Raw genomic sequence first — 12,452 nt, forward strand, 5'->3', positions numbered from 1 at the left:
TGCAATCGTTCTCCTTCAATACATCTTGTGGCTTCCCCACAAAGTTACCAGTTGATTTGAGGCCTGTATGTGGCAGCCCAGCCCTTGGGAAGAATGTTGAAGCTTTGTCCCATCTTTTAAAGCAAACAGGCATTATGGGAAGGGTCAACACAGAGAAGCACAGAGTTGCTTGGTAAAAGAGGCCAGAAATGGATGGCAAGACCTTGAGTATTAGGTAATGTAAAGCTCTGGAAGGTAGATATTTCAGAGAAATGTATTTATGGAAACAATGGTGTGTATAATGTGTCTGTTTCTTGTGATGCAGTTACCCTAAATGTATTTCAAAAGGGTGCTAATTATGTGCTAGGCTATCCATGATTGCCAGCAAACAAAAGGATATGATTGCCCATTTGCTGCACATGTTTCGGATGGGCACTACTGTCTCTTGTGGTGTTTTCCTTTGTGATTGATCTTTGTGTACACAATCAAACATACAATGTGATGTTGTTCTGAGAATATGTACGGCACATGGTGGTGGTTACCTTGAACTAATGTATGCTGCTGTGTGCATGTATACTCATATACTATATGCTTTGGGGGCCATAAGTAGGCACTAGTTAGGAATGACTGTTTCTACTGTATATTCCATACCCGCCCCTGCCACCATGAGAAGAATTGGGGAACGTATTCATTAGATACAAACATTTCATAGTTAGATGAAGGCTTACTGTGAATGTGTGTTCATTCCATGGCTGCTACATCAATGTGTTTGTGTATGTGTGTACATTATAAATGCCTAGGTGATGTTACATGGGGGGGAAAACATAGCGCCCTGCTGGTTTGGGTTCCAAGGTGTTTCCAAAAGTACTTGCTGCCTGTAGATTAGGAGCTTTCTGACTCTACACTCTCCCATCTAACATTCCTGAATCAATCCTTGGCCCCCTGCCAGAAAGACGTCATTTTTTCCTGTAAATGAGAGCATTCCATATTGCTGTGCTTTCTGTTCCAGGAAATCTCATAGGGGACCTGGAAAAAGAAGCAGAAAATGTCTGGGTAAGCGAGTCCCCTGCCCAAGAGAACGGGAGTTTGCTGCAATCAGATACCCCAGATTTCATCCTATTTTTTGAACAAATATAGACAACTTTTAAAATAATTAGAGCCCAGATCAAAATCCTCCTTCCTTTCTCCAGAGCAGTCCTGCATCCTCAGATGCATGGCAAAAGTAACATGTGAGCCAAAGAAGTTGCGCAGTTTCCTAGTGGCAATTCATGGAAACATGGGAGTTAAAAAAAAATACTGCCATGCTTTGATGAATTGCTGTTAGATTCTGACCTTCAAATTTTACTTTATAATAAATCACTTAAAGAGGATGAGGGTAATCTGCTGCAGGATTTGAGAGAAGACTGAGGATCTTCTGAAAACATTAATATATTGACATGCAAACTATAAGCAGAGTCAGCCACAGATGGGGCCATGTATTTGCCTGTTTTTCTCTATTGCAATGAGAAGGAGACAGAATTTCATTGGAGGAAAACCTTAGGCCGGTCTATGGAGATCATTGCTCATCTGAAAAAAATGTTATGGTGAGCTGTAGGATAGGTCCTTTTAGGGCTATTTCAAATGTTTACCCATTAACACCTTCTGGGGCAAAACAAAGTACACTTTAAGGGGATGGCAGCATTTCCCACCTACAGCTAGATTTTCCTGGTTTTTGCAGATCTCCATAGCCATTGTTTCTCCTGCTTGGCACCACCCCCCCCCCCCCCCCCCCCCGCTTGTTGTTTTCTTCCTGAAGTGGTCCAAGCCAATTGAGAACCTTGGAGAGAGCATGATAACCTACTTCATTACCTAATGAGATCTAGCTATAAACAAAGCCAGCCCTGCCTTCACTGAATGGATGTGGGCAGGGCAGGGGGGGGGGAAGGATGTGGCCACCATTAAAAAAAATCAGATGCAGAATGAAAGTGTAGCTGGAGACCACTAGTTTTAATTGGGACCGATCTGTGAGCCCAATGTTTCATTTAGTGGAATGAAGCTATAGCACTCTTCCACTTTCCTTAGGCTCTTGGGTTAGTTGCTGTAGCACTCTGCATGCTGCGCCTAGCCACCATGGCGTTCTCAGTATAGTGAGCAACAGAACAGACTCCGGCCTTCCCCATTATGAGAGGCTACTATACTGTGGGAGGATTCAGCCTCAGTGCAGAATGTTGACTTGCATCAAAGTTGCTGAACTTGTGACTTACCAAGGTTTCAACAACCCACTGGCTATGCTTGTTTGGAATGCCAGGTGCTGGACACTCGCACCTTTTTTCGTTTTTACACTTAGATCCATTCACCGTAAACAGGAGACTTGGGCTGTTTTTGACTTAGTAGGTCACACATTTTGCAGGCCTGAATTAGATGAACCTTTGAGTCGTTTGTGACCCCGCAAGTATGTCGTCTTACCACTCCTTCCAGCCTGTTTTCCATTCCCAGAGGGGGTTTCATTTCATCCTGGATCAATTCAGATGCATTTCCTGCGAAACACTCAGTGGTTCTCATCACAATAAAAAGAAAACAGCGGGTAAATTTGTTTTGGTTCAGTAGCCGTTGCCACTTCTCCGGCTTTCACCAGGTCCCAGTGGAATAGGGTGGGGGCCGTGCTACCCTCAGAGAGACACGCTGGCGTCTCTTGTCTGCTGTGGCCTGAAGGGCACGTGGAATGATAGCACTTGGCAGCTGCTTGGCAGAGTCACAGTGTCCTCTCCCATCAGAGCTAAATGCAAATAAACATCCCAGGAACCATTTGTGTCTTAATGGGATCTTTTAGCTTTGACAGTATCGTAGGCGAGGTATTGATTTCCCTGTCTTCCTACTCTCTCTTTCTCCCATCAGAGCTAAATGCAAATAAACGTCCCAGGAACCATTTGTGTCTTAATGGGAGCTTTTAGCTTTGACAGTATCGTAGGCAAGGTATTGATTTCCCTGTCTGCCTACTCTCTCTTTTTTCCATGCAGAGGTTGGGCACACCCAAGGGCCGCTGGACGGGAGCCTCTATGCGAAGGTGAAGAAGAAAGACTCACTCCACAGCAGCACGGGTGCTGTCAACGCCAACCGCATCGCACTCTCGGCAGCCCCGAATCACATCGAGCACACTCTCTCCGTTAGCAGTGATTCTGGCAACTCCACTGCTTCCACCAAGACTGACAAGACTGATGAACAGGCAGTACCTGCAGTCCCCAGCAGCAGTGGAGGAAACAATCCTATACTGACTCCTGAGGAGAAGCAGGAGCTCGAGAGCTTGCTCAGTGGCTTTGGTTTGGAAAACGAAGCCACCATGCACAACCACAATCCCAGCGGAGGAACAGTAATGACCTCCACTGCGTCTGGACGCCATGTCGTACCTGCTCAAGTGCATGTTAATGGAGAAGCTGCAAGCTTGGTAGCCGAGAGGGAAACGGACATTTTGGATGATGAGTTGCCCAACCAGGATGGGCACAGTGTTGGCAGTCTGGGCACCCTCTCGTCTTTTGACGGCACCACCAACACTAGTGACATGGGCTATCATGAGGCCCCCCGGATGGAGAGCCTTTCCTCTTTACCCAATGGTTCATCCAATTTCAATGGTATAGACAAGCTGCGTGATTCGGAGACCGTTATCAATGGTGACTACCCCTACAATAACCAGAACAACTTGCGGAGCATGATGGGGCGTCACCCCCAAGATCCATATGGGCACATTCAACCTTCAGTGTCTGCCCAGGAAAACTTAGCAGACTATTATCAGCGTGGTTTCCCCACTCCTGGCTGGCTGCAACCCCAGCCACTAGCCTCCACCCAACAGTATCCCTACAGCTATGACCCAAATGGCATCTATCGCTCCCAAACCTTCCCCACTGCTACTGCTGAGACCCCTCAGCTTCCTCAAGCACCTGCACGGAGCATGAGTAGTCGAGAAGCTGTCCAGAGGGGACTGAACTCATGGCAGCAGCAAAGCGGAAGCCGGCCCCCATCCCGTCCGCAAGATGGCACCCTAGAAAGCCTAAGCCCTAGCTTCTCTAGTGCAAGCCCTCAGCCTAGCCCCTTGCAGATAGCACCCCCCCAAAGCATCAGCATTCCTGAATTCCCCAGGGTGGCGTCCCAGAAGGAAATAGAGCAGTCGATTGAGGCCCTCAACATGCTTATGCTTGATCTAGATCCCACTGTCTCTATGATGCAAAAATCTCAGAGTGTTCCAGTGGCCGCCAGAAATGACAAGCCATGCCCAATGGCTCTCTCGATGTCTGCTCAGCCTGTGGCTGGTCCTCAAGTGGTGCAGCCAAGGTCTACCAGTGCTTTTGGACCCATTCCAGGAAGCCTTACACACCTCTCCACTGGCACCAGTGTGTCCCAGCTGCCTGAACCTGTACCTAAAACTCATCCCAGAAGACTGTTGCTCCAAAATTCCAGAGAGCCGGAGTACCCGGCACAGGATTACAGGGAGGCCTACTTGCCCTATGGCTATCAGAGCCAACCGCCAAGTGTAACACGAGCAGGGAGTTATGGTCAAGCTGCCGGAAGCCCTCCTGTATCTCCCAGGCCTCATGTGATGGCCCACAAGCCCGTGGAAGGGCAGCATCCCCTGCTTACATCCCCTGTATCCCCAACAATGGTGGAAGCCCAGATACCAGTAAAGGATGCGGAAGATAATGAAGAGCCCTCTCGACCCTCAGAGGAAGAGCCTTTGCACCTTGAAGGGCTGGTGGCCCACAGGGTAGCAGGTACGGATCTTTACTTTCTATTTCTTTGTGAGTCTCAAATCTCTGTCACTAGAACTCTGATGTTTTCTTTGTCCTGTTCCTTTGGAGAAAGGTGCTACCTGATTTTGTTTACCTGGCCTAGTGAATAAACTGGAAAATTCCAGTGGCAGGATAGGGTATGACAGTCATCATGATAGAGAATGTGAATGCTTCCTTTGTACCCACAGCAGCTTGTCTTCACATGTGCTCCCATCCCCAGTGTAGCCATGGTTGCTGTTGACTGTAAAGCCCCCAAAAGTGATCAAGGCACTGCTTGTCATCCGCAAGTCCATGGCACTTGTCCATAAAACTTATAGATAAGATCAGATCTCAGACAAGAAGAGGACTTGATAAAGCTTTCGAAAATGACAAGGAAGTTGATTGATGTAGCAGAAGGTGCTGCTAGGAAAGCTAAAGTCATGGTGGTCAAGGAATAAAGGAGTTCCAGAAGTTCTCTCCCAACCACACTTGCAAGGATATGCATGAGCACATTTTCAAATGCATACACTTGTTTTATGGTACATGCTAGTGGTAGCTGACCTTTTGGAAGAGTTTCAGATGCCAAATAGAAAGTATTCCATAATGCCGCCACTGTAATATGAATTGCAGTCCTTGTTCTTTCCAGTGCCTTGGGTTAGTTTTGCCTCCCGTTTCCTGACCGTAGTGTAAACCTGCGTCTCTCCCATAATCAGGAACAAAGGTTCTCCTGGTTCTGTCCAGGAGTAACAGAAATGCCTAATGTCTGTGAGATTTGTAGCTCCCGTCTATACAGTTGGTCTCCAAGAAGGGGAGCTTCTGCTGGTCTGAAGCAATGTGGCACACTTTTCTAGATTAAGGTGCTCATATAGAGTCTCTCTGGCTATATCTCCACTGAACTTTGCTGTGACTCCTTTTGCCAGACCTGCATGTTTAAACTAGGTGAAGCTATTGTATCTGATTTGTAATAATAGGTATTTGGCATTAAGGCATGTCATGCAATGGAGAACATGGTACTGGAGTTTAAGAACTGCCTGAAAGACTGTTTTCAACAAGACCATGCTTTGACTTGATTTCATGCTCACTGACGGAGAGAGCAGCATAATGTTTACTTCATTACACTGAGTCAGGAAGGAAATGTCCACCACACCCACAGAGTACAACATTACATAGCCCTGGGTGCTTGCAAGTCTTCTCTGAAGGCCAGAACACTTGCAGTCTTAGGCAGGACTTGTTCTCTTGCCATGGAAACTGGAAGTCACTTAGAACAAATTGTGCACATTTGCCTAACTGTGTCCGTTTTGTACAGTTATGCTGCTCTCAGTGTTTTTAGCTTTCACAGAATGCAGAGCATTTTCATATGGATTCAGGTGGGGCGCAGGGAAGGACAGGGACCCATCACTGAAATGGGTGGAACTGGTAGAATTTGGTGAGACATAGGTGGGAGAGACATAGGTGGGGCACCAAAGCATGGCTCTGTGACCACGTCTTAGATATCTGAACTTTCAAATGCGTATAGATTGTTGATTTTTAAACATTTGTCTAAACCTCTGAAGGCTACAAACTGGCCATTTTTAAAATAGATTCTAGAGGAGTCAAAATGGAGGTGGGATCCATGACATGCAGTGAATACCTGTACAGAATATACGAAAGAAACCCCACACCCTTAGTCTTGAGCACTTTAAAGATCTTCTAATGTCCTTTTTAATGGGCACTAATATACTGTTCCTAGAACAGGGCCTTTCCTGACTGAATTCACGTTGGTATGCTTCCTAGTTTTCTACAGGTCACATCATAAACTGGATTGCCCAGGCATGAATTACACACACACACACACACAGAGAGAGAGAGAGAGAGAGAGAGAGAGAGAGAGAGAGAGAACACTTTCCAATTATCAATCTTTGGGAACAATGCACTCAGTAAAGACATACAGCTAGATAAAGGCGCATTATGATGATTGCATCTGGAATGTAGCCTTAGCCTCAGCCACCCGGGGACTGGTAATTACACAAAAGTTTTTAATTGCAGACAGGGCTCTTTTTGTAGAAAAAGCCCAGCAGGAACTCATTAGCATATTGGGCCACACCCCTGACAGCACAGCTCATTAGCACATTAGGCCGCACCCCCATGTTACCAGAAGTGTGGTCATCCAGACACATCCACCTTTCCCTTCTTATTCTGTTGACCTTGTTTGTTGTCAAAACCCAGGGCCTTTTTTTGTAGCAGGAACTCCTTTGCATGTTAGGCCACACACCCCTAATGTAGCCAACCCTAATGAGTTTCTGCTGTTGGGTGTGGCCTATTATGCGAATGAGTTCCTGCTGGGTATTGCCAACTCGGGAGCCAGCCGGAACTCTGTTCCTGTGCGTTCCTGCCCAATAATAGCCCTGATTGCAGAGTTCCCCAGAATGTCCTGGATCTAATCCAGCGAGCAGTGCCAGGCTCAGTTTCTGATCTCCTTCCAGCACAGCTCTTAGGCGTCAGGTATTAGGTAGAGGCAGAAATGGCTAGGTTCTGTAAGAAAGAGAATTGCAGTAGAAACCCCTTGAAAGTGCAAATGTAAACAGAGTGACACCCTTCAAAATCCATTAAAGTCAGTGGGCTTAGAGGGATGTAACTCTGGCCTAATCTGCATCTACCAAACCCAGGCTGGAACAGAAATTCCCCTCTGCATTGCATGCCGCTTTCACTTCGATTGATTGTTGGATTTTATGGCAGTGTCCAGACTGCATGCCGCTTTCACTTCGTTTGATCTCTCAGTTTTATGGTAGCCGTCTGCATAGATTTATGGCTGTTTTACGGACATTCAAGGGTGACTCTGCAATCAGCATGGCGTTAGTCTGGGGTATATGAATGTGGTTTTGAGCTGCATCTTTTTCTGTTCCAGTGTGGGTTTGGTCAAACAGCGGAGCGAATGCTAGATGCGGATTGGGCCTCTGTTTCAGATTGCCCTGTTAGTCACTGTAGCACTCAAAAGTGTGCCTGGATGTTCATAAACTTGGGTAGTGAATCCATGAAGGAAGCACATTCACACATTTATTATGTTTTGTATAGATGTACTCTGTGATTTCCTAAGTGTAAATTCAGGGAAAGCCAATCTTGTGTTGTTGACAGCAGAAGCTAGCTGTGCACAGCACTGATTAGTTGGAAATAAGTGGCGTCACTAATTTGTTGTTATTGTTCAGTTGCACAGTCGAGTCCGACTCTTCATGACCCCATGGATGACATCACGCCAGGCACTCCTGTCTTCCGCCATCCTTTGCTTAATTTTGCTTAATTTCATGTTCGTTGCATCAATAACACTATCTAACCATCTCATCCTTTGCCGTCCCCTTCTTCTTTGACCTTCAATCTTTCCCACCATCAGGGTCTTCTCCAGGGAGTGCTCCCTTCTCATTTGGTGGCCAAAGTACTTGAGCTTCAGCTTCAGTATCTGGCCTTCCAGGGAACAGTCAGGGTTGATTTCCTTTAGGATTGACTGATTTAATCTCCTTGCAGTCCAGGGGACTCTCAAGAGTCTTCTCCAGCACCATAATTCAAACGCATCTATTCTTCAGCACTTGGCCTTCCTTATGGTCCTACTCTCGCAGCCATACATTACTATTGGGAATACCATCATTTTCACCATACAGGCTTTTGTTGTCAGGGTGATGTCTCTACGTTTTATTATGCTGTCAAGATTTGCCATAGCTTTCCTCCCAAGGAGCAGGTGTCTTTTAATTTCATGGCTGCAGTCACCATCTGCAGTGATCTTGGATCCCAGGAATGTGAAGTCAGTCACTGCTTCCATAACTTCCCCTTCTATTTGCCAAGGCGTGATGGGGCCGGATGCCATGATCTTAGTTTTTGATGTTGAGTTTCAAGCCAACTTTTGCACTCTCCTCTTTTACCCTGAGCAAGAGGCTCTTTAGGTTCTCTTCACTTTCTGCCATTAGAGTGGTATCATCTTCATAGCTGAGGCTGTTGATGTTTTTCCTGGCAATCTTAATTCTGGGTTGTGATTCATCCAGGCTGGCATTTCACATGATGTACTCTGCGTATAAATTAAATAAGCAGGGTGACAATAGACATCCTTGTCGTAGTCCTTTTCCTATGCTAAACCAATCAGTTGTTCCATATCCAGTTCCAACTGTTGCTTCTTGACCCTTATACAGGTTTCTCAGGAGACATGTGAGGTGGTCTGGTACTCCCATCTCTTTAAGGACTTGCCACAGTATGTTGTGATCCACACAATCAAAGGCTTTAGCATAGTCAATGAAGCAAAAGTAGTTGTTTTTCTGGTACTCTCTTGCTTTCTCCATAATCCAGCGAATGTTGGCAATTTGATCTCTAGTTCCTCTACCTCTTCGAAACCCAGCTTGTACTTCTGGCAGTTCTCTATCCATGTACTGCTGAAGCCTGGCTTGTAGGATCTTGAGCATGACCTTGCTAGTGTGTGAAATGAGTGCAATTGTGCAATGGTTTGAACATTCCTTGGCATTGCCCTTCTTTGGGATTGGAATGTAAACTGAGCTTTTCCAGTCCTGTGACCACTGTTGCATTTTCCAAATTTGCTGGCATATGGAGTGCAGCACTTTAACAGCATCATCTTTTAAGACTTTGAATAGCTCAGCTGGGATACCATCACCTCTGCTAGCTTTGTTGTTAGTAATGCTTTCTAAAACCCATTTGACTTCACACTCCAGGATGTCTGACTCGAGGTCAGTGATCACACCGTCGTGGTTGTCAAGGACATTGAGGCCCTTCTTGTATAGTTCTTCTGTGTATTCTTGCCATCTTTTCCTAATTTCTTCTGCTTCTGTTAGGTCCCTACCATTTTTGTCCTTTATCATGGCCAACTTTGCATGGAATGTTCTCTTGATTTCTCCAGTTTTCTTGAAGAGATCTCTAGTCCTTCCCATTCTGTTGTTTTCCTCTATTACTTTGCATTGTACATTCAGGAAAGCCTCATCTCTTCTTGCTGCTCTCTGGAAATCTGCATTCAGTTGGGTAAATCTTTCCTTTTCACCTTTGCCTTTCGCTTTCCTTCTTTCCTCAGCTATTTCTAAAATCTCATCAGACAGCCACTTTGCTTTCTTGCATTTCTGTTTCTTTGGGATGGTGGTGATTGCTACGTCCTGTACAGTGTCATGAACCTCCATCCATAGTTCTTTAGGCACTCTGTCTATCAAATCTAGTCCCTTAAACATATTCTTCACCTCTACTGTATATTCATCAGGGATGTGATGTAGGTCAAACTTGAATGGCCTAGTGGTTTTCCCAACTTTCTTCAGTTTAAGTCTGAATTTTGCAATGAGTAGCTCATAATCTGAGCCACAGTCAGCTCCAGGTCTTGTTTTTACTGACTCTATGGAGCTTCTCCATCTTTGACTGCAAATGACACTATCCATCTGATTTCGGTGTTGCCCATCTGGTGATGTCCATTTGTAGAGTTGCCTCTTAGGAAGAGGGTGTTCACTATGACCAGTGTGTTCTCTTGACAAAACTCTGTTAGCCTTTGCCCAGCTTCATTTTGTTTTCCAAGGCCAAACTTGTTTGTTATTCCAATTACCCTTTGATTTTCTACTTTAGCATTCCAGTCTCCTATGATGATAAGGTCATCTTTTTTGTGTTAGTTCTAGGCGGTGTTGTAGGTCTTCATAGAACTGGTCCACTTCAGCCTCTTCTGCATCAGTGATTGTGGCATGGATTACTGTGATGTTGAGTGGTTTGCCTTGGATTTGGACAGAGATCATTCTGTCATTTTTGAGATTGTATCCCATTACTGCCTTTTTCACTTTCTTGTTGACTATAAAGGCCACACCATTTTTTCTACAGTATTCTTAGTTCACTGATTCCCAAGATGTTGATGTTCAGTCTTGCCATCTCATTTTTGACCACCTCAAGCTTACCTTGATTCATAGGTCTTACATTCCAGGTTCCTATGCAGCATTGTTCTTTGCAGCATCGGACTTCCCTTTCACCATCAGACACATCCACAACTGAGCGTCCTTTTGGCTTTGGCCCAGCCGTTTCACTCTTTCTGGGGTTACTTGTACTTGCCCTCTGCTCTTCCCCAATAGCATATTGGACACCTTCCAACCTGAGGGGCTCATCTTCCGGTGTCATATCTTTTAGCCTTTTGATACTGTCCATGGGGTTTTCTTGGCAAAGAGACTGGAGTGGGTTGCCATTTCCTTCTCCAGTGGATCATGTTTTGAGTTCTCCACTGTGGCCTGTCCTTCCTGGGTGGCCCGCCATGGCATAGCCCACAGCCTCATTGAACCACGCAAGCCCCCTCGCCACATCAAGGCAGCGATCCATGAGGGAGGTCACTAATCCATGAGAGAGGTCACTAACCTACCTCTTCCCTAAATAATTTTTTTTAGCTTTTTAAAAGGGGATGGCGACAACTGTACATTGAATCAAACAAATGTACATCTGACACTTTAAAAAGCAGGCAGTCCTCCAGGATCATATAGTGAGGGGCAAAAGGTTTGGTTTGCTAGTTGCTTTGTCTGTCAATTGACTCTTGAAGCCAGAACTCATCTTCAGAAAATAAATCAAAACAAGTCCTGATAGTTGTATAGTCCTCAAAGAGACAGAGGGAGGAGGTACTTGAGGGGCATCACTGGCACATGTAGCCATGGCTGGGAGCAAGAAAATTACAAAATCCCTTGCAGCTGAGCCAAGGGTACTTGTGTTCCAGGTGTTTCTGGAGGCCAGGGCCTTAGTTAATAGGAGACCAAACAAATGGTAAAAGAGACACTTGCAATTCTCCTGGACATGTGCAGAGGCATGAATCCAATTGCAGGTATGGAAAAGAGCTTGCATATTGTTGTGAGATTTCTCATATACACAGTATCCCCTGTTGTACACATTTATATTTTTACTAGAAATAATGCCCGTTGCGGAAATAAATACAACGGGATCTAGAAAGAGGCTCTGGGAGAGTGCTCTGGCTTTGGGCAAACAGTGTCAGTTTCCTGTGGAGACCTCAGCAGGGTTTAATGACAGAGTCCACTGTTTTCTCCAGAGGGACTGATCTCTGCTACCTGAAGAGCATTTGTATGTTTGAGTTATCTGTAGCCCTCACCTGGAGAGTGGTAACCATTGTTACCCATTCTCCTCTCCCCTATGAGGTATGTTATGCATGAAAATTCCAACGTCCTTTGGGGGGGGGGGGGAGTTTGAGGTGTGGAATGGACTGAAGTCCAATCAGCTTCCATATGCAAAAGACCAGGTTGTCGCAGCAGTTGTGGTGTGGGCGGGACCCAGGCTTTGCCTTCTGATTGGTGGCGATATATGCTGAGGAGCAGTGCCATCAGCCATACACTAAGGGAGTGCATTTTAGAATTAGAACTTTGGCACCCACTATTCAATTATATATAAGGAGAGATACTCATATTTATAGGTGTATAACCTTTTTCTCACACTGAACTGGACCTAAGCACATGCACTTGAATACAGTTCCATTCTGTCCAATAATATACTATAAGGCACCCTTTCACACACAAATATAGATGCAATTCCACTGATTCTCCAGTGCCCATGCACTCCTATACATACTCTGCACCCTTACATGTACACATATATCCAAACTCTACAAGTTCTCTTTCATATTCTGCACCCCTCTCTCACCTGTTATATTTGCATACATTATACCCATAAAGCATAGGCAATCACCACATGCCTCTGCTTACAAGATATACATGCACACATTTTTACATGCTTGCTTTCAGGCATGCACACAGGGCAGAG

General features: G+C 45.4%; 1 protein-coding gene across 1 annotated transcript in view; it reads left to right on the forward strand.

Moving 5' to 3' along the window:
- Positions 1 to 12,452, forward strand: part of TNS1 (tensin 1) — a 432,414-nt gene that overhangs the window by 315,613 nt on the left and 104,349 nt on the right. Inside the window, exon 18 of the mRNA XM_015410026.1 lies at positions 2,976 to 4,718. Within this exon, the coding sequence (XP_015265512.1) occupies positions 2,976 to 4,718 (1,743 nt within the window). The remainder of the gene's footprint in view (positions 1 to 2,975; positions 4,719 to 12,452) is intronic.

This window comes from Gekko japonicus, unplaced genomic scaffold, assembly GCF_001447785.1.
Source record: "Gekko japonicus isolate JY-2015 unplaced genomic scaffold, Gekko_japonicus_V1.1 scaffold219, whole genome shotgun sequence".
Taxonomy (NCBI): domain Eukaryota; kingdom Metazoa; phylum Chordata; class Lepidosauria; order Squamata; family Gekkonidae; genus Gekko; species Gekko japonicus.